At 45.4% G+C, this 22,359-nt stretch overlaps 1 protein-coding gene across 13 annotated transcripts in view; it reads right to left on the bottom strand.

Moving 5' to 3' along the window:
- The window catches only part of Sec31b (SEC31 homolog B, COPII component), a 32,369-nt gene extending 13,393 nt beyond the window's left edge, over positions 1-18,976 (bottom strand). For 4 of the 13 annotated variants that reach the window (XM_048439169.3, XM_048439172.3, XM_087907862.1 and 1 more), the window contains exons 1-11: positions 18,708-18,772; positions 16,445-16,694; positions 16,034-16,157; positions 7,323-7,518; positions 7,040-7,135; positions 5,674-5,817; positions 5,182-5,324; positions 4,096-4,195; positions 3,832-3,993; positions 3,266-3,400; positions 283-513 (exon numbers count right to left, since the gene is read on the bottom strand). In XM_048439169.3, the coding sequence (XP_048295126.2) occupies positions 283-513; positions 3,266-3,400; positions 3,832-3,993; positions 4,096-4,195; positions 5,182-5,324; positions 5,674-5,817; positions 7,040-7,135; positions 7,323-7,518; positions 16,034-16,157; positions 16,445-16,523 (1,410 nt within the window). In that variant the 5' untranslated portion in view covers positions 16,524-16,694; positions 18,708-18,772. Of the gene's footprint in view, positions 1-282; positions 514-3,265; positions 3,401-3,831; positions 3,994-4,095; positions 4,196-5,181; positions 5,325-5,673; positions 5,818-7,039; positions 7,136-7,322; positions 7,519-12,909; positions 12,983-16,033; positions 16,158-16,444; positions 16,695-18,707; positions 18,830-18,872 lie in introns of those variants that run through there. The other 9 variants (XM_087907864.1, XM_087907863.1, XM_085693970.2 and 6 more) reach the window with 9 other exon arrangements.
- Between the last annotated feature and the right edge of the window lie 3,383 nt (positions 18,977-22,359).

The following is a 22,359-nucleotide window of genomic DNA, read 5'->3' as shown; positions in this document are numbered from 1 at the left end:
TTGGCATAATACTATGAAAGCATTTGCCTTGGCTGGTAAAATATCCAGGACACCAACAATAGCAGTAACCCCCACCCTCTGCCATCTTTTCAAGTGACCTTTTGAGTCTCTAGAAAGGGTAAAGGATAAAGGCCCTGTGTCCAGAGAACATAAAAAACATCAAGTCAGGGGATGGGCTTCTTGAACGTGTCCATCTTGAATGGGACACTTGCTACACCTCCTAGAGTGACAAGGCTAGAGTTCTGGGACGTTAGGGAGATCAGGCAGCCTTCAGCCTCCCACCTTCAGGAACTGCCAGAGCATCTTCTCACAGGGCGGGGAACCTTGCTGAATCTTGCTCTGACAATAACTAAGGAGATTCCCGGATCCCAAGGCCTCCTGCAGCACAGTCGATCGTGTCAGGAATTCTGATTCTGTGATGACTTGACTGATATAGACAGGACGGGGACAAGGCTGTGGCATCTGCTGGACAGGGATGCTGGGAAGGCCAAAGGTAATCAGCTTTCCCCCAAACTGGTAAGGAAATGTAAAAAAGGAAAAGGTTACAATTTCAAGCCAATAGCTAACACCCAGTTAAGATTTCAGAGAAGGCTAGCTGTTGGGCAAGCCTTGGATTCAGAGAGAGAAGGCTAGCTGTTGGGCAAGCCTTGGATTCAGAGAGAGAAGGCTAGCTGTTGGGCAAGCCTTAGATAGTGTAGTGGTTTGAAAGAGAATAGCCCCCATAAGCTCAGATATTTGAATGGTTGTACATCAAGGAGTGGGAAGGATTGGAAGGGATGGCCTTGTTGGAGTAGGTATGACCTTTTGGACGAAGTGTGTCACTAAGGGTGGGTTTGAGGTTTCAAGGGCCCAAGCCAGGCCCAGTGGCTTTCTCTCTTCCTGCTGTCTACAGATCCAGGTGTAGATCTCTCAGCTGCTATGTCTGCCTGCATCCTGCCGTGCTCCTCATCCTGCCATGCTCCTCCACCTTGATAATAATGGACTAACCCTCTGAAACTGTAAGCAAAATGCTTTTTTTTTAAAATAAGAGTTGGCTTGGTCATGGGTTTGTTCACAGCAACAAAACAACGACCAAGACAGATGGAAAACTAACAAAATTGTTAGGATGGAACAGGACCAGGAATTGAGTGCCAAATGGGTCCTCATTATAATAGCAATTATTATAATAGCAATCTTACTATCAAAAGCGTAAAATGTCACCACATGGTACTCTCTCCCACTTCCCACTCCTAGTACGACCATTCTCAGGCACTTAGCACAAACAAGGCGGTTCTATCACAGGCTATATATACCTCTATATACCACCACCGCCAAGCTTATGTTCAGTGTCTCCGATGCAGACACTCTCTTTCCCATACCCTTTGCTAGCACATCTACATTACCAGAAGTGCTTGCTAGCCTTTGTCTTTTTCCATTCTTCTAGTCCAAGGCTTAGAGTCTATCCTATTGCTCACACAACCCTGTTGCTACCCCCGGGTGGATAATGGTTTGACAGACCACAGGAGAACACTTGCATACCTCTGGTACTCACAAAACCCCAAAAAGTTAGGGACAAACATGTCTACCCCAGCATCTTTCTTCTTGGTCATTTATGTGCCTGCTCCACACTCCCAAAATGATTGGTTCATCCCCGCTTCTGTGCCTTTACCTACAACACCACTCCACTTGATGTATCCAGCCAGTCAAATCTGACACTTTTTATCAAGCAGATGGCACAAAATCAAAGGTTAATCAAAGGTTTAATCCTTCCTCTGCCCATTCTCAACCTCGGCCACACAGCACAGCTCCTGGGAAGTTCTCCAGTCGCCAGGCCACATCCCAGACAACGACACCATTGTTTCCCTTCCTACATCCCACTTGCTTAGTGACTTTTCTAGTCATAATTATATAACTTACAGAACAAATTTTAGAGCACAACTTAGTGCTCAACAAAGCCATTTAAATGATTATAACTGGCACAGTATTTGACAGTGTTACAGTATGCTGGGCAGGCACTACTACTTCTGTCTTATAAATAAAATCCTGAAGTCCTGAGGGTTAAATGACTTCTCAGAGTCATCTAACTAATCAGCCTCAGAGCTATGACAAGAGCTCTTCACCTTACTGTCCCTGCCCTTTTTGGTGGTGGTGGTGGTGTGGGGCATTTAAACCCAGGGCCATGGGCATGCTAAGCAAGCCCTCTCCCAGTGAGTTAGATCCCCATGCCTACTCTTCTTCCTTTATAAAGACATTCCTAAGTCACACCTTCGTACTAAAACTGCTGACTCTAAACATGAACGCCTCCTCCTATACATCTTTTTTTTCAAATAAAATCTACTATCTAAAGTAGTGTGTTAGGTGCTTCAGGGCCTCCTTGCTACTCAAACTGCTGGTCCTCAAACTATAAGCAAACATACCATCTGGGAACTTTCTGGAAAACTGGAAATCTTGAGCCCTATATCAGATCCATTGAACCAGATCTTGAGTTTTAGTAAGATCCTCAAGTGACCTTTATTCACACTAGAGGGCTCTCTTCTGGGGATATGAAAATCAACAAGGCACTTCCTAGCCTTGCAGGATCTATTGCTTAGCAGGGTCTCCAGATATATATACAAAATATGTTTTATATTATATTATACAGAATATAGAATTACAGGAATACAAATCTCTATAGAATGGAGGCTGTTAACTAAGATTAAGAACAAGTATCATGGAGGATGTGGTATTTAAGTAGGAGGTCTTCAAAGTCCACTATGGCGTTCAGTGGGCACAGGAGAGAAGATGAAGGATAAGACACACGAAAGATGAGGAGTTGCTCATAGGACAGAAACAAGTCACATGTAACTGAAACACAAGGAACTCGTGGGAATGAGACAGAAAAAGAAACTGGGAAGGTCAGTGGAGCCCCATGGTTGTATAGCCTTAAGCCTATGGGGGAGGGGGGCTCAAAACTTTTACGTAGAAGAATGACAGGAAAAAAATCTACCTTTTTTTTTCCTTCCTTGCATTCCTTGCCACAAGTCCAGATATTTAAGAGCTACAGAAATTTCAGGTAGAATCTCGGGCTGTTTGAAATAAGCAGAGTGTCTAAGCAACAGGTTTTTTTTTAGATAGGATTGGCAGGTCAATCAGGTTGCAGAATGGTGACATTCAAGGGAGAAGCTAGATTAACCCTCTGCTTAAGAGGCAGAGCGAGACAGGTACCGAGAACAAATGTCCTGAAGTTAGCTCTTGATGAGCACCAGAGAGGCACTGCACACACACAGCACACATGAGCAACACTTACAGCAAATGAAACGCCGGCTGGCCTCCTCATCCACTTGGGAGGCTTCTTCAAGGGAGGTATTAACGAGGCTTGGGCCACTGGCTCAGGCACCTGCACCACTGGGAGAGGCTGGCCTTTGCTAAAAGAGGAGGAAATCTAGAGGGAAAGGACACCTGTGTCACCAACCTATTTAAGAGGCATCTTCGTGAGGAACTCCACCTACAACCACAGTTTGGGATGAATCTCTGTGGTGCCCAGTTTGCTCCAGAAACAAAGAATGCCATAGTCTAGGAGACGGGGATTAGAGTGGAAGCGAACGGGAGACTCAGATGTGCGAGCCTCCTGGAAAGCTATATTTAAAGTCTACACTGGACTGTGACATAAAGCAGGTGTACAGCACAGGAGTTATACCAGTTCATACTATTAGATAACAGGAAGTCAAATATTAATGAAAGCTATAGCCCTCTTAAACCCACAACCTGGTCTCCCTCTCTTCAATAGCTCCCATTTCTTCCCAAGCTGTGTCCTCTTTTCCCTAAAACACAGACAGTGCCTCCCTCCAGCACTCTCTACCAAGCCCTTCAAACCTTGTCAGCCTGCCTCATGTGCTGGACCTCCCAGTTCCTACCCATCACAGAGTACAAACTGATCCAGCCATCGAAGGAGACAGCAGAGAACACAGGAGGGTTCCGAGGGCACCACTGAACATCAAAGCACCAGCTGTTCTGTGTGGGTAGCTTGTACACCACCTGCCGTGAGAGCATAGCCATTAGCAGTCCAGGAAACACATAGCTGGGGTCCCTCTACTGCCACATCTCCATCACAGCATGTCCACAGAAGGTCCAGCCTACCTCACTGCTTGCCAGACTCCAACAAAAGATCTGGTTGTCTTTGGCACTGCTCAGCAGCAGTTCAGCATCCGCCTGGCTCCATGACATCGACAAGATCCCCCTAAAAATGAAAACCAGCTGAGTAGGTGCCATATACATCTTAGATAAGGCTCAGATCTCCAAAACAGATGATCTATTAATCTTTTAAGCAGAGGTCCTGAGTTCGATTCCCAGCAACCACATGGTGGCTCACAGCCATCTATAATGAGATCTGGTGCCCTCTTCTGGCCTGCATGCATACATGGAAGGAATGTTGTATACATAATAAATAAATAAATCTTTAAAAAATGAAAACAGCACTGTGAAAAGTGAGTAACTGCCAGATATAGGCAAGAGGACTTGAGATCAATCCCTAGCACCCATGTAACCAAGCTTGACAAGGTAATACATACAATCCCAGCACTGGGCAGTCAGAATCACGAGGATCCCTGGGGTTCACTGACCATCTGACCTTTCCCAGTTGAAGAGCCTAGACTCAGTGAGAGGCCCTGTCTCAAAAGACAAGTAGACATCTACTAAGGAACACCTGAGGTTGACCTCATGCATGCATGTATGACCGCAAGCTCCAAAGGAAACTCCTCTTAGAGAAAAAGCTAGTATTGGCTGTGCTCTCTGAAAAGGCTTTGAAGACATGGAAGACATTAGTAGCTAAGATGAGGCCCGAATGTGTGCATGGGTTAGAGATGTACCTGATGTGGGATTCCCCTTTGCATGCTGTGAATACCATTGGATAATAAAGAAATTGTCTTGGGCCTGCATAGGGAATAGAGGTAGGCAGGGAAACTAAACTGAATGCTGGGAAAAAGAAGGGCAGAGTGAGAGAGAAGCCATGTAGCCCCTGCTGGAGCCAGGCAGAACTTTAGCCGGTAAGCCACAGCCACGTGGTGGTACACAGATTACTAGAAATGGGATAAATTAAGATGTAAGAGTTAGCCAATAAGAAGTTAGAGCTAATGGGCCAAACAGTGTTTTAAATAATATAGTTTCTATGTGGTTATTTTGGTTCTGGGTGGCTGGGACAAACAAGCGGCCTCCTCCTACATCTACCTGCTGTGGCTTTCCAGCACCGTCAGGGGTGAGGAAGCAAAGCGCAGGTCCCACAGCTGGATCACCGGAAGCCGGTCATCTTCTGAGCACAGCACTAACTGGGTGGCTATGTCTGGGTGCCACGCCAGGCCTGAGCAGTTCATCTGTGGACAAAGTAGATCTCGATGTCTGATAAAACCTAATCTTTCAGATTATGAACCCGTTCTGCCCAGCAGCAATGAGACTACTCCAGGGTACCTTTGGTCTCTTCTCTCTGGCTGGGAACAACCTAGCCATCAGAGTATATGGAATGACATGATCAAGCAAGGCATGCTATGAGACTCCAGGTCATCTGGTTAGCTTCCCAAACAGTCACTCTAATAGGAACTCTGCTTTGGGGCTGAACCCACACTCCAACACTTGAAAATGGATCCCTGGCCTGGCGAGAGCAGCTCCAACCGTCTGGCACAGAGAGGAGCCAGGGCCCAGGCCTGTGTTCTGACCACTGCTCACCCTGCTGCTGTGGTCACTGACTTTGATGATGGGCTCATTCTTCCTGAGATCCCACACAACTGCCTTGCCACTGGGGTGAGCAGAAGACAGAATGTGCTGGACTTGGCGGTTCCATGACAGTGCTTTGATGTCTTCTGGGGGGACCTGAGACCAGATAGTGAAAGTGACAACCTGTCATAACCTGATTAAGAGACAGCTACCATTCTGTTCCTCGCAACAACCCACACAAAGCCCGAGGGAGACAAGAGGTTCCTCCCACTAAGACAGCCTCAGGAGCTGAGGGTACATTTCCCTAAAAAGATGCATTAAGATATTGGTACAATACTCTTTTCCCATTATGTAGGGTGGTATTTTGTTCTATTGATGACATCCTTTGCTTTATAGAAACTTTTCAATTTTATGAGGTCCCATTTATTAATTTTCGACCTTAGTGTCTGTGCTATTGGTGGTCTGTTCAGGAAGTTGTCTCCTGTGCTAATGTGTTCAAGATTATTTCCCACTTTCTCTTCTATCAGGTTCAGTGCATCTGGATTTATGTTGAGGTCTTTGATTCACTCGGACTTGAGTTTTGTTCAGGGTGATAGATATGGATTATTTGCATTCTTCTACATGCTGGATCACCTTGCTGAACCTTAATACAAGTCTTACTAAACTTGATATGCCATGTTTTGTTGATACTCATGGGGGATTTGCCCTTTTCTAAACAGAAATGGAGGAGGAGTGGGAACAAGGAGTGGGGCGGGAGGGAGGGACTGAGAGGTGAGGAGGGAGGGGAACTGTGACTGGATGTAAAATAAAAAATTATTTTTAAAAAAGATATTGTTATGGAAGTGGGAGGGACCAGCTGGCACACCTGGGTTTATCTCTACTCATGGGTTCTCTTAAAAGTATAGCATCAAGATTGAAAGATAACCCCCCTCTCTAGGACAGAGGAGAGGAGGAGAAAAACAAACACGAAGAGCCCCAGAAAAAGTGAAGCAGAGAAAAAAATATGCATATCTCTCAGGCCACCAAGTGATAGCCAACTCACATTACTTCACAATACAGCAAAGGCAGAGAAATGCAAGAAGACAAGCCAGCTCCAGACTGACGGAGAGGCCTGCCCGAGGCACATCTGCCCTTCACTCTTCCAGGAATTCTTTGAACAGCTAGTGACCATCATGAACCAACTTCTAGGCATACCCTCTCCTGACTCTTCGGTGGCTAGCAGAGTGTCTGTGTCTATCTGTGGAGTTTTATTGCCCTCCAGTGGTAAAGCCTGAAATCTCTGGTACTCTGCAGGCTCCAGAATTCATAATTTTACCTGAGAAAACCGGCTGCACACACAAAGCCATCCACAGCCCGAGGCTGGTGGGAGCCTCCTCACCTGTGACTTGGATCCAGGGGTCATTGGAACGCTCAGGTTGTTCAAATCCCAAATGAAGATTTCAGAATCACTGGCTCCTGAAGCCAGGAGATTTCCCTGTATAAGGATAAATATAAAAGATATTTCTAAAGACTCTCCTCCCATCTCAGAAAGAGAGAAGGAGGAGACCCACATTTGGGGAACACAGAGCCTCCCTCATTGCTCCAGCCTGGAGGCTACGAGAGAATGCTTCCATTCAGACAAACCACACCATGCTTTGACCAGATCAACTAAAACACAGTACCTGGAAAGGATTAAAGTCCAGGGCCCTGACGGCCCCTGTGTGTTTCTGTCTCTGGGCAATTAAGGGCTCCTGTCCTGAAGAAAGGATGTGGGTCACATTGTACAGAGTAAGCAAGCCATTGTCTCCACCACCGGCAATAACCTCAGAACTTTCCTGAAGCCCATGGCCAAAGCTTCCCCAGATTAGTTTGTGAAACCTACAAAGGAAAATAATTTAGTTACAAACAGTATGCAAAGGACAGACATCTTTGCCTGCATCTACTCTCCTGTAGGCTTCCCCAGCCCAAGCCTGTATCTGTTTGTTTTCCTTATTCTCCAAACCCAGAAGGGAAGTCTCCTCTGCCCGGACTTGCCCTTTCTTTAGAAAAAAATATTTTGTCTATGTTAAACTAGAATCCAGAAAGCCACTGCTTGGGTAATGTGGGAGTATTTTGTTCCTTTTGGTTTTGTGTTGTTGGTTTGCTTGGTTTGGTTTTCCGAGACTGGTTTTCTCTGTGTAGCCCTAACTGTCCTGGAACTTGCTCTGCAGATCAGTCTAGTCTCAAACTTACAGAGTATCCACCTTCCTCTGTCTCCTGAGTGCTGGGATTAAAGGTGTGTGCCATCATGCCGGGCATTTGTTTTTTGTTTTATTTATTTATTTGTTTGTTTGTTATGGTTTTTGGTCTTTCTGTGTATCCATGGCTGTTCTGAAACTTGCTCTGTAGACCAGGTTGTTCTCAAACTCACAGGGCTCTACCTACCTGTCTCCCGAGTGCTGGGATTATAGGCATGTGCCACCACGCCCACCTTGTTTTTAAGGTAACAGGAACTATATAAACACCATGATAACTACTTCATATAGAGTACATCACTTGGTCCTCACATCTCAAACAGTAAAACCTGACCAGGCATGGTGTCTCCTGCCTGTGATCCCAGCATTTGGGAATTAGAGGCAGGAGGATCAGAAATGAAAAACTATCCTCATCTATATAAGCAAGTTCAAGGCTAGACTGGACTGTATGAAAGAAACCCTGTCTCAAAAAAAAAAGTCAAGCTGGGCAGTGATGGTGCACATCTTTAATCCCAGCACTCAGGAGGCAGAGGCAGGCAGATATCTGTGAGTTTGAAGCCAGCCTTTACAGAGAAAGTTCCAGGACAGGTTTCAAAGCTACACAGAGAAACCCTGTCTCGAAAAAAAAAAAAAAAGTCAGCCTCAGTTATTGACTACCTGTCATGTAACAGGGAGTCTTTCAAGTGTTTTACAAGTGTTCACTAATTTAACATTTAGCAGGTGTAATGATATTTCATTTGTATTTTAATAAATAAAGCTTGCCTGAAGATCAGAGAGTAAAACAGTCACATTGGTCAGCATTACAGACCAGGCAGGCACACACCTTTAACCCCAGCAGCCACACTAGATAGCCATAGAGACCAGGTGGTGGTCGCCTTTAATCCCAGCACAAAAGAGGAATATAAAACGGGAAGGGGTCTCATCTCAGTCTTATTCTGAGGATCGTGGAGGCAGTATCACCATTTCGGTTTAAGGTAGAGGTAAGAGCCAGTGGCTGGTTGCTTTGCTTTTCTGATCTTCAGTTTGAACCCCAATATCTGTCTCTGGGTTTTTATTATTCATGCTACAGCAATTCTATGAGGAGGTTCTATTACATCCAATTACAAGTTAAGGAAAGTAAGCTTGGAGAAGTTATAAGCTTCTGTATGCAGAGATAGTATATCAGCTCATCTTCACAAAGCTAAGTGAGGAAGGTTTAGAGTCCAGCCCATCTCACCCCAGAGCCCACCCTGTCTGAACTAGAACTGGGCTCCCCAGAACAACTGTTGTCCCATCTCAAACTGGGAATGAGAAAATCTTAGGGCCTCCCATCGCCCTGTCTTTCCCATGTGGCTGGCCCATGGGAATGGGCATGCAATGGGCCAACTTTGAGACACAGAGGCACAAATACTAAATCCCCCAAGTAGGAAACATTTTCCTGGCTTTCTTAGGACGCTTATAAAATAAAAACAAAAACAAAAAAAAACTAGTACCAGAGTTTTGCATAAAAGAAAAAGTCAAACCCTGGGTCTCCTACAAAAAGTTTGGGTCTTACACAAAGCCCCACAGGAAAACATTTGAAAGCCAGAAGGCCTGAGTGTGTGTGTATGGGGGGGGGGGGGTGAGGTGTCTTGTCTCTCACTTTCACTGTGGCTAAGCCACAAGAAAAGATGTCACATCAAATGTCACAAGATTCCTAAGTGCAATGGAACTGAGTGAACACGAATTGGCAGAGCAAGAATTCTTTCCCAGACCTTTGAGCAGAGAGAGCTTGGCAAGGGCATGAGGCTGGGCACTGGTCCAGGCCGGGCCCACATCTGAGGAACAGGAAGAAGACACAACTTGAATGGCTCTGCGGCTGCCACCAGACAGCGAGCAGTGTCTAAAGCGGCACCAGTCTTCGTGGGCAGAAGAATGAGCTCACATGGACTCAAGAGGGCGTCTGTCGTCCTGGAACTGGAACTCTATGGGCAAACCATCAAGGCTGGCAGACACAGGTCACACAGGAACCAGAGATGAGAAGGTGGCAGAAACCAGAGCACAGCGTATTTAGATAAGAGTAAAAGGACCTGGACCTCAGGAAGAAATCGCCGTACGGCAGGGAAAGAGGAGAATGACTTGGGAGAGGCAGAACACAGACTATGACAAAGTAGTTCTTCATGCACACAGCAAATACATTGCTGTTGTTCACTGCCTTGTTAGTGAGGTGAAACTAGCTCCCGGAGAGGCTGTGCTGGGGAGCAGCTCGGAGAATGGGCACACATGGTCAGTTACTCACACATGGCCTCCAGGACTGTCACTACTCTACCCTCTAAGTGGACAGGGAATTAGAGCATCATGGGGCATAGGGAAATATGAGAGCACATATGATAAAAATGTTAGCAGCAATATATTTAAGTGAAGGTTACAGATTGTTTGTTATAACTTCTATAATCTTCCTGTAAATTTGGGATTTTAGAAGATAGTTGGGCTGTGGTGGCATTTACTTTTGATCCCAGCACCCAGGAGGCAGAGACAGGTGGATCTCTGTGAGTTCAAGGCCAGCCTGGTCTGCAGGGTGAGTTCCAGTACAGCTATTACACAGTGAAACCCCGTCTCAAAAAACAAAAACAAAAACAACAAAAAAAGAAAGCTAAAGGCTGGAGAGAAGGCTTAGTGGTTAAGAGCACATACTGCTCTTGCAAAGGATCTAAGTTCAGATCCTAGCACCCAAGTACGGTGGCTCAAAGCTGCCTGCAACTTCAAACTCGGACCAGGGGAGCCTACACCTCTGGCCATCTTAGGCACCACCAAGCGCTTACATGTACACACCCACACATAAACACAGATGTGCAAATAAAAATAAATCTTTTTTAAACAGGAAATGCAGGTAAAGGTAAAAATAATAGAACTGATCGTGAAAAGAGAAGACAGGTTTGTATAGGGAAACAGACTATATTATGAGACTATGTGGAGTTCTCTGATAAAGGTGTTCCTACGATAATGATGAGCTATATCTAAAGAATACACAGTTCACTATTCCTACAAAAGGCCTGGAAACCGAAAGTCCAGAGAAGAGACAGACCACCAGAATCTACATTTTTAACAGATGCTCTAAAGTGATTCGAAGAAGCAGCCAGGGATGAGAGTCAATGGACAGGATATCAGCATAGAAGTGTCCAGGTCCAGCCTTAATGGGGTTGCACATCCAGGATAGGGGCATGAGGATTAGAAATACTAGGCAGAAGGAACAGAGATGCAGAATAGAGCCAGGAGGGCAATCCAGGGAATACTGAATTCACCCGAGTTTATTTTCCATATGCTTATAGACCACAATCCAAAAGGGGATGGGAGGGAGAAGGCAGCAGACTGCTTTAACACGATACAAGGAACAAACAGAGCAATTGCCTGCTTTAATATCTGAAACATCAAGCAACTATATCCTGAGTTAAGTATTCTGTTGTTTAGGCAGGAAATGCAGTGACTACACCTTAGACTAAGCATCCTCTAGGCAGCCACTCCCTGGGTCAAACCTCCTGTCATATTTTTGAAGGAATAGGAATGGGCCTGAATTCACTCACCTTTGGTCAGGGTGGAATGGATTCACCTCTGTGGGCCATTTCAATACCCAAAACACCAAGTAATCAGACCCTAAGTCAAGAAATCTTGTTTGTAGCCACACCTTAAGTCAGACCTCTGGCCAATAACCTTGAAAGGGCAAGAGTAGACTTAAACTCTCCGACCTTCATTTCAGTCAAGGAGTGGACTCACTTCTGTGGGCCTCTGCCGAGGAGATGCTAGAATTCATAGGTAGGCACAACCCTAGCAGCCAGATCACATTTCTGACAAAACAAAAAGAGATGAGAATAATAATAAACTGAAGCCTACAAGATCAGGAGGCTGAACTAGCTAAGCTTATCTGAGACCAGAATTCAGCACCTCGTGATTACAAACACTTGCTAGATAAATTCTGCCATAGCTTGATTCACTTCTTCATTTTAGATTTTGCTTTCATTTCACTGAGTTCCTTTTGGAAAATTCCAACTTCATAACAGTTAACTAAAGTTTGTCCACATCTGGGGCAAAAGAGCGGGAGAATCCAGTCTCCTTAGGAGGCAGAATGGAGAAAGCAGGCCCTCGCTGGAGAATGGCGGCGGGATGGACGGGGCCACTGGAGAGGCAGCACGCTCTTCTCGATGCCTGGCGTGAACAGGCATTGCTGTGTTTCTACTTTATACCCTGAATTAATAGTGGAGAAAATGCTCAGAAAGGTTGTATTCCATGCCCAAGAAGACAGTAAACAGCAGAACTGAGGTTAAACCTGCATGTATGAAGCAATAAAGGCCACATGCTTTCTACCATATGATTTCGATGCAGCTGGAAAGTGAGTCTTGAGAACAGAACCACCAAGCACACAGAATGACTTTCTTTACAGCTTAGTGTTTATTGCCCCTTAGCACCCCAAGAGAGGCCAACTTTGTTCTCAAGTATCCAGAGAACTAAGACAAAGGTACAGAGCAGATGAACCACCACTGTCCCCTATGTTGTTTTTAAACAGGAAATGAAGGTAAAGGTAAAAATGATAGAACTGATCATGAAAATAGAAGACAAGTTTGTATAGGGAAACAGACTATATTATGAGACTATGTGGAGTTCTCTGATAAAGGTGTTCCTACGATAATGATGAGCTATATCTAAAGAATACACAGTTCACTATTCCTACAAAAGGCCTGGAAACTGAGAGTCCAGAGAAGAGACAGGCCACCAGAATCTACATTTTAACAGATGCTCCAAAGTGGTTCAAGACCAGAAATCTCTATATTAGAGTGGGCAAAAAATTTACTGTGCTGTAAGAAAAAGATTTACATACTTAGTCTAACTACATGTGTGCATATATTATCAGTAGTACAGTAATTACTTATGTATATTACATATACTAAATATGAAGTGGACTGTAATGAATATTGACATATTTTCTGTTGGTATAAAAACTTACAGATTATTATATCAGACTATAAGCACCATCTTCACAAAACCCTTAAAACAGCAACGAAGAGTCAGGTACAATAGCACACACCTGTAACATCAGCTGCTCAGGAGGTTGAGCTGGGAAGATTTTGAGTTCAAAGCCAGCCTTAGCAAGACCTTGTCTAAAAAACAAGAGCGGCAAAATAATAGGAAGTAGACTTAGTAGGCAGATGGGAACATACTTAAATTCCAAGCCCAGCTTCTCACGGTTTCTAATACCCATGTAAAATGGAAATGATGGCATTTATAATTTAGGTTTAATCTGTGGAATGAATAAAATACACAGGGTCCTGATGCGGGAGAATTGTCTGTATTCTGTCAATCATATTTTAATAAAATGCTGATTGGCCAGGCAGGCAGTATAGGCGGGAAAGCCAGACAGGAAGTAGGAGTGGAGCAAAGAGACTGGGAGTATTCTGGAAGCAGAGCTCCCTCAGCACTCCTGCGCAGAACACCGAAGAGGCAACATGTAAGCTGTCACACTGAGAAAGGTACTGAGCCCATGTGGCTAACATAGATCAGAATAATGGGTTAAGATAAGTTATAAGAGTTAACAAGAAGCCTGACCTAATGGGCCAATCAGTTTATAATCTTATGGAGTCTTGTGCGTGATTTTCTTTGGGGCCTGCCTGCTGTGGGGTACTGGGCAGGACAGATACCCCAACAAGCCAGCCCTCATACGACATATGGCGCCCAGACGTGGATAGGTGAGTCCACGGAAGGCCTGGGAGAGTTTGGGAAAGAGTAGAGTGGGGTATGTTTTCTTGGTGGCAGCAGTTTTTCGGTTCTGCTCTGCTTGCTAGAGGCGGGCAAGTGCTCTCATCTAGGAGAGGCTTCTTGACTCAGCCTTGGCTGCAAAACCTTGCAGCTCATTGGGAGGTCCTGCCACGAAACACTTGGATGCTGTTGGTGGAGAGCTGAGCGCATGCTTTTCGGTCGTAGCAGGAAAAAAGCTGTGCTGTTTTGAAGTGCCGGCTTTCTGGGCTGTCCTGCCAGGACAAACTCTGACTCTTGCAGGCAGGCAGTCCGACTGAGTGTGGTCTGTGAGCAGAATGATGCAGCTTGCTTGCTAGCAAGGACCTTGAAACACGACAAGTTGTGGCAGTGAACACAGCTGTGGCTGGTATCTCAGCTATGAGTCTGGAAAGCTAAGGAATGAGCTGGATCTAGCTGTCAAAGCCACGGCTTCCCATATTGCTTTGTAAATTAAAGGCTCATGTGGTCAGAAAAAGAGAGATAAACAGTAAAGAGAGATTCAAGGATGAAGAAAACCTCTAAATGGTTTACAGTGTGTATATGCAGGCTAAAAGTTAAAGTTCTTAAAAGTTAAAAGGAAAGAAAGAGAGTAGTTGGGTGTGGTGGTACACACCTTTAATCCCAATGCCTGGGAGGCAGAGGCATATTGACCTCTGTGACTTCAAGGGGTAGAGGTAGATTGACCTCTGTGACCTCAAGGTGTGGTAGTACACGCCTTTAATCCCAATGCCTGGGAGGCAGAGACAGATCTCTGTGAGTTCAAGGTGTGGTAGCATACACCTTTAATCCCAGCACTGGGGAGGCAGAGACAGGAGGATCTCTGTGAGTTCAAAGACAGCCTGGTCTACAGAGTTATTCCAGGACAAAGATATACAAAGATCCTGTCTCAAAAAGTAAAAGTAAAAATAAAAGAAATAGAGGTTAAAATAAAGCCACATAAAGATGGAAAATGCACAGAGAATCTTCATACTGTATGCTATTATGCTCTCTTTAAATTGTTTGATTGCTGAGGAAGGAGCAACAACTGCTAAAAGACTTTTGTTTATAAATGCTGCTGAACTAACCCAAGATAGGAATTTTGAAAATACCTTGGCTTCAAAACTGAAGTCAAAAGGTATGTTACTTTGGAGAAGAGATTTTGCTTTTGTTTCCACAGAAAACGAGAGACTCTGGATTTATTCAGAGTTAAGAATAATCACCTTTGACCAAGGGAGGCCACCTGAAAAATCTCCGATAGGAACAGATGGCCCAGATATCTGAGTTCTTCATCCAGAACAGGTTCAAGACTGCTGCCTGAGATGATCAAGACTCACAGGATATTTCAGTCAGGACTTGATGATAATTCTAAATTTTCTTTAGGTCCCCATAAGATTATCAGCGCCCCCAACCAGCAGGAAGTAGCCTGAAATACTACGCCCATATTCCCCAACAAATGGACTATGGGTATTTTCCTTTGTTAAAAAAAAAAAAGAGGGAAATGATGCGGGAGAATTGTCTGTATTCTGTCAATCATATTTTAATAAAATGCTGATTGGCCAGGCAGGCAGTATAGGCGGGAAAGCCAGACAGGAAGTAGGAGTGGAGCAAAGAGACTGGGAGTATTCTGGAAGCAGAGCTCCCTCAGCACTCCTGCGCAGAACACCGAAGAGGCAACATGTAAGCTGTCACACTGAGAAAGGTACTGAGCCCATGTGGCTAACATAGATCAGAATAATGGGTTAAGATAAGTTATAAGAGTTAACAAGAAGCCTGACCTAATGAGCCAATCAGCTTTATAACTTATAGAGATCTCTGTGTGGTTGATTTTCCTTGGGGTATGCCAGCTCTGGGGTACCGGGCGGGACGGAAACCCCAACAAGCTGGCCCTCATGTTACAGGGTCCCAATGATTTTGCCTTGCATACTGAGCTCTACAAGGAGTTCCTGTAGATATTTCCGCCAATAAAGGAGACAGTGACTCATCCCCCTTTTCATTGCTGTTACACAATATACCCAAGAAATCCATGGCATCCAGCTTGCCAGAGCCATGAAATCTAATGCATACCAACCAGGACCTAAGAGCCATGAGGAGAGATCATTCATTCTCCTGTTGGCAGAATATGACATGGTGTAAGGCTGCTGCCTTCACAAAAGCCGAGGGAGGAAGGAGTCAAGATTCCTGCGTTCAAAAAGAGTCCTGGTGCGCATGTCCTGGCATCCTACCTAATAGTACTGCTGCTGCTGCTGCCTGGTACATGAAAGGGATTGGTTTTCAAATCCTTTTGCACAGAGTTAGCTCCTCTGAGACTTAACAGAACTCCTGTTCTCCATACGTATTGCATCGTGATCCCTGAGTTGCACACACCACCCCCAGGACCCTCTATTAGTATATCCATCAGGGTCTGACCTGCAAACCCATGCATAGTCCCAACATAGTACCTGCTTGAGACAGAAAGAATCCCTTTGTGTTTCAAGTCCAGAGAAGAGTCCCTGAAATCAATCTCAAATATTTCCAATGTGGCATTTGTGCTAAAGGAAGCATCTAGTTGCTGGGCAGATGTTCCTAGTCACAGGAAAAGTAAGGAAAAGGCAAATGAACAACAATATCTGCATGGATTTAGTTCATAAATACTGTAGGGAGTGGAAAGCAAACAACAGGAGAGTTAGGAATATCCTTCCTTGAGAGGCAACTCCAAGGAAAGTATGCGAGGCCACCTGTAAGCCATGGTCCAATGTGGTTACCAGCTACCCAATCCTACAGCTTCCTCTCAGGTTCATTAGAGTTCCAGATACTAAGTTTTCCTTTGACATATGACTCCCAGTAACTCCTGATCCGAATTATCATCATACCTGTGGCCAGATACACAGGGTACTGGCTGGCTGGGCTCCATGCCTGGACAGCTGGCCTCTCAAGTTCCTTCAGCTTCATGGTCTGTCCTGTAGGTTGCAGAAAACATAGATGGCCCTTGGTTCACTGAAAATAGAAACCAAAATTCTTAGGGCCAGAGATCCAGGGAGCATCTGCGGACACAGGTATTGTATCTCTTCTCCACAAGATGAAGTTTTCAGACAAAATGCAGGATGAGAAAAACAAGATCGTCTGTGGAGTTAAGGACAGTTCATTTATACAATTGCTAAAACAAAATTCTCTAAACTCCCAAGGTATTTAATCACACTGGTTACCACAGGCCTAATGATAATAACCACCAAACTAGATAATTTCTCAGGAACTTTGCCTGAGATTTCCTTGGCTTTAAATACTGTTTATGAGCCAATGAACCCCATATTTATGTTACTCCGACACACAGCTTGTCCTCGGAGCACCAATTTCTATATGAAGCTGCTAATTAAATATTTCTCCTTGTGATGCACATCTATAATCCTAGCACTCAAGGGGCTGAGGCATTAGGATACTAAGTTCAGGCAAACCTGGGCTACACACATAGTAAGACCTTATCTGGTTTTCCTCTTAGGCTCTGTACCCCAGCCGCACAAGCCTTTTTCCATCTCGTGGCTTTCGCCCACACAGGAGCCTTTGCAAGCACTGTTTCCCACATACTGTATGTTCTCCCCTTCGCTCTCTGCATGGCCAGCTCTTCACCATGCCTTCAGAGGTGGCCTGCCCAACCCAAAACAGTCTCACTGGTTTTCTTTCTAACAATTTGTTTAGTCACACTGTGAGTCTCTCCTGTTAACATGTAAGCTTCATAAAAGCCAGCTTCTCGTCTCACGATGTTCTAACTACTGCCCAAACCCATGACCGATACAGAGTAGCTACTGAGTGAGGAAATGAACGAATGTAAATACTTTACTTTTTGTTTTGCTTCATCTTTTCAATATTTATGTTTACTTTATGTGTACGAGTGTTTTGCCTGCTTGTATGTCTGTGTACCATATGGGTGCCTAATGCCTTCAGCGGTCAGGAGAGTGCTAGATCCTCTGGGACATGAGTTATACATAGTTGTGAGCTACAGGGTAGGTGTTGGGAACCCACCCCTAACCTTCTGCAAGAATGGTATGGTGCGGCCCCTACCCATAGCACCATATTTTCTTTCCTTTGGTGTGGGGATGGTCTCCCGTAGCCCAGACTCGCCTCAAACTTGCCATGTAACTGAGAATAATCTTGAAGTATCAATCCTCCTGTCTCTTAATTCCCAGGTGCTGGAATTACAGGTGTGAACCACCACACCGCATTTGTGATTTCCACCTCTAATGTGCATTTAGGGTCTCATCCTCACAGGTTCGAAAGGGGCAGAAAGGAAAAAGGGAAGAACTTAGAGCCTACTGTGATCTGCTTGAGCAAGTCAGGGCAGTCTCACTTATAAAAACGAGAGATAATGTTACTTAATCTCTACTGTACTTTCTAGCTTGAAGAAGGCCTAAAGCTGTCAGTTAAGCTAAGATTTTTTTTTTTTTTTTCTGGGAACTTTTAAATACTTGAAGCTCTGCTTCTTTTGCCTTTTGACCATCCAGCTATACGATTCCGCCACCAGTGCCACCTGCTGGTCAGAGCCATCCAGTGCAGAAGAGCAGCGATCAACAACAGCGCATTTGACAGGGCCAACTCTTTAGCACCCCTCAAGAGTTCTATAAACTGTCATCCCCATTTAGCACAGAAAACAACCGGCTAAGCCGCAAGGTAAACCCCGTGCTTTTAGTCATTATATTAATTTAAGCAAAACTCATGGCGTACTTAAACCATTGACTGAAAGAACAGGAGAAATGCGATTTCCATACAGTTTGCGCGAAAGCGTCATTTATAAAAGCCCCCGTTAGGGTCGGAACGGCTGTGGCAGTGGAGGGGTGGGATGGGGTCGGGGAACTAGAACCCTGGCGCCAGCGACCCTTGGCAGTCCAGTCCTAGGGAGGTCAACACAGTTTCTCGCCCGTGAGGCACTTGGCAGTCGGTTACGAATAGCCAGGACTATCGGGGCCCAGGGTGGAGGAGAAGGCGCACAGCGCTTCTGGACCTCGGTGGGGCTGGGGGAGCGGGACCGCGTCCAGTTGGAAGCGGGTCACGGCGGCCCCGGCGGGGTCTCGGCGAATGGCGAGCTCCCCGGTCCCTCCACGGGAAGAGCGTGCTCCGGGGCCCCAGGCCCGCGGGGAAACCCACCTGTGCAGAGCGCCCGGGCCACGGGTCACGGCCAAGCCAAGGACTTTAGGGCGCCTCGCACTGCGGACGGCGGCTGCCGAGGGCCAAAAGTAAACTTGCTTTGGCAGCGACCCGCGACCCGCTCCCTCCACTGGCTCTGTGAAGCTTGGTTAAACGAATACGCACCGACAATGCAGAGGTTTCCCGGCTCGGCTGCCTGACTTGCACAATGATTACACAGTTCTGGCGCCCAAGATCAGTACATTCTAGTCTCTTCTATTTCAGCCGGGCTCTGCGAATAGCCAATGAATGGAAAGGGAAAACACGAATTCAATTTATTATGTGGTTACTAAAGTGGCCCTTAGCCCATGAGCTCTCGGTGTGATCCATTTAGCTAAAAAAGATAAAAAGCAATCGAGGCTGTAAAAAGCAGTGACACCCACTGAAGCCCACCAGTAGCGGTCGGTGTCCAAGAATTGCTAAGGGCTGTGTGTGGAAGGAGAGACGACTGCTGACCAGGGGCTTCATGGGAGAATTCAGGCACACCAGTATCACTCCTCGGAGCTGAAAGATCACCAGGTGATAGATAGTTCAACAGAAGTGGGCAAAGCGGCTAGGCATACTGACATTTCCCACCGCATAAATCAAAGAGACTGGACGAGAATGGGTGCCAGAGATTGTGGAATACCAGCTAATTCTGCGGTTCACAGGAATTACTGAAAATTTTGGGCCAGAGGCTCCAATGACGATTGCATTTTGCATCTGACAGTATGAATCCCCTTGCAGAGAGACTAGCTGGAGGCAGAGATCTAATTATGAGAGGAATAAAACAATCCTATAACCGGTGAAGAAAGTCTGGATTCATAGTGGAGACTGAAGAAGACCTGCACCTGCTCTCCTGACTGATAAAGGCAAGGACTGAAGGCTGCTGTGGCTTTAGAGCTGTGGGCAGAACGATCCTTTCACCGGGGACGCCTAAGACCATCGGAAAATACAGATACTTACATTATGATTCATAACAGTAGCAAAATTACCGTTATGAAGCAGCAACGAAAGTAATTTTATGGTTGGGGTCACCACAACATGAGGAACTGTAGTAAAGGGTCTCAGCGTTAGGAAGGTTGAGAAGCACTGCCCTAGAGTCGGGGAAACTGGCACTGTTAACAGAGCTAGAGATACTGAGGAAGAGAAAAGAGAATGTGAAGATACCACAGATGCTCTTCAAGTTGAGGAAATTGTGGCAGGTGAAGATAACCAAGTTGATTCAAAAGTTCTGCTTGATTCATGAATTGTATGGTGACCCCTTCCTGACTGACTCTCCTCTAAAACTAGGGTACCCAGTATCTGATGTCGTACTCAGTAGATCTGAGCTCAGACAGAAACCTATGCATGGCACTATGTGTGCCAGGACCATTCTTGCTACATAGCAAGCATTTAGCATACTTTTTTTTTTTTTTTGATGTCCTAGCACAGAAACAGGTAAGACCCGTGGTGAAGCGGGGAAGTGAACAAGGTCAATGGCTAGCTGAACCTTAGGGGCTGGGGGTGTGGGTCAGCTGGTAGACTGCGTACCCCATATGCTTGAAACCCTGGCTGTATTTCCCAGCATCACATACGCCAGTTGTGGTAGTGGCTACCTTGTAATCCCAGTTCTCAGGAGGTAGAGGAAGAAGGATCAAAAGTTCAAGGTCATCTTCAGCTACAGGGCAAGTTCAAAGTCACCTGGACTACATGAGACCCCTATCTCTCCCTCCCTCCCTCTCTCTCTCTCTCTCTCTCTCTCTCTCTCTCTCTCTCTTCTTCCTTCCCTCCTCCCCTCTCTCTCTCACACACACACAGCTGAACCTTGGTGGCCAATACCCTAAAATTAGGGAATAAAGCAGAAGTATCAACCATACTAATGGAATACTACAAAAAACATCTGAACTAAAGTCATGAGGTTCAATTACCAGCACCCATATTGCAGCTTCTAACTTTCTGTCTCTAGTCTCAGAGTATCTAGTGCCATCTTCTGGTGGTACACAGCCATGGACATGCAGGCAAACCATATACATAAAAATAAAAAAATGAAAATTACAAACTAAGACACAATTAAAGAGTACATCTTTCTAAGAAGTCTTTTTAAGATGACACTCTGAGTGCATGTATGTAGATGACACTTACTCTGAGTGCATGTATATAGATGACACTTACTCTGAGTGCATGTATGTAGATGCACAGATGCTATAGCACAAACTGTGAAGGCCAGAGGACAACGTGCAGGTGTCAGGGACTGTAGGCCCCAACATAGAAACTATCTTTCCCTATCTGGACTGGTACGGAGGCGCGAGGAATAATCAGACACAGTTCACACAGTCATCACGGAAGGGCATCTCAGGCTTCCTCCATCCTGAAGATCTACCCGCGTTTATTCCACAAAACATCTTTTATCCCCCAGGTAAACCAAGGTGGAAGCTCATTAATATTCTCTTTCCGGGGGGGGGGGACATAGAGCTAGGAAAACACCTGCAACTTAGTCACCAGCTTTAGCAAACACCTCTTCCCAGGCGATCTATATTTTTAGCAAAGGAGAAAGGAGCAACACATCCTGGCCTTTGTTAGGGCTGTCTCACTTGTTAGGTAGGGTTGCATCTGTTTAGTAGCCAGTGCGCCTGCCTATAAATTATTTTATATGAATTATATGGGTCCACATGCAGGAATTAATTTTCTTCTCTAGTGATGTATGGCCTGGAGATTGAACTCAGGTTGTCAGGCTTGGTTGTCAGCAAGCACCTTTATCCACAGAGCCATCTCAGAAATCCTCAGTACATCTAAAATTCTTCAAAACGTGACATTTCCGGTAAAACACCACTCCCTAACTTCAAGGTTCTCTTTAACTACCCAATCAGCACTAACAGAGCTCACATCTAATTTGAATGGTGCAGTGGTTTGAACAAGAATGGGTCCCATAGATCATAGATTCCAATGCTTAGTCATCACAGAGTAGAACTCTTGCAAAGGATTAGGAAGTATGGTTTTGCTGGAAATAGGTTGTGGTCGTTTGAATAGGTATGCCCCCCCAGACTCATGTGTCTGAATGCTTTGCCCACAGAAAGTGGCACCATTGGGTGTGGCCTTTTGGAGGAAGTATCATTGTGTGGGCAGGCTTTGTTCAGTGCGGTACACAGTCCACTTCCTGCAGATCCAGGTGTAGAACTCTCAGCTGCCTCTCCAGCGCCATGTCCGCCTGCACGCTCCCGTGCTTCCCACCATGACAGTAATGGACTTAAACTCTGAACTGTGAGCAGCCCCAATTAAATGTTTTCCTTTAAGAGTTGCTGTGGTCATGGTCTCTTCATAGCAATAGAAACCCAATAGAAACGTGTCAATTAAGGGTGGGTTTTGAGGTTTCAAAAGTGCATGACAGGTCCAGTCAGTGTCTTTCTCCTCTCTGTAGATCAGAATGTAGCTCCTAGCTACCTCTCCAGCATTATGTCTGCCTGCCTGCCAGCCAGCCACCATGCTCCCTACCATGATGATAGACTAACCCTCTGAAGCTGTAAGCAAGCCCCAACTAAATGCTTTCCTTTATGAGTTCCCTGGGTCATGGTGTCTCCTCACAACAGAACAGAGACTAAGTCATTAGTACAGATCACAGGAGATACATGCTTTCTTATGGATCAGGCTTCCAAGT

The sequence above is a fragment of the Myodes glareolus genome, chromosome 7, assembly GCF_982192425.1.
Source record: "Myodes glareolus chromosome 7, mMyoGla1.1, whole genome shotgun sequence".
Taxonomy (NCBI): Eukaryota; Metazoa; Chordata; class Mammalia; order Rodentia; family Cricetidae; genus Myodes; species Myodes glareolus.
The sequence above is the reverse complement of the archived record's forward strand: the minus strand, read 5'-3'. Positions and strand labels throughout refer to the sequence as shown.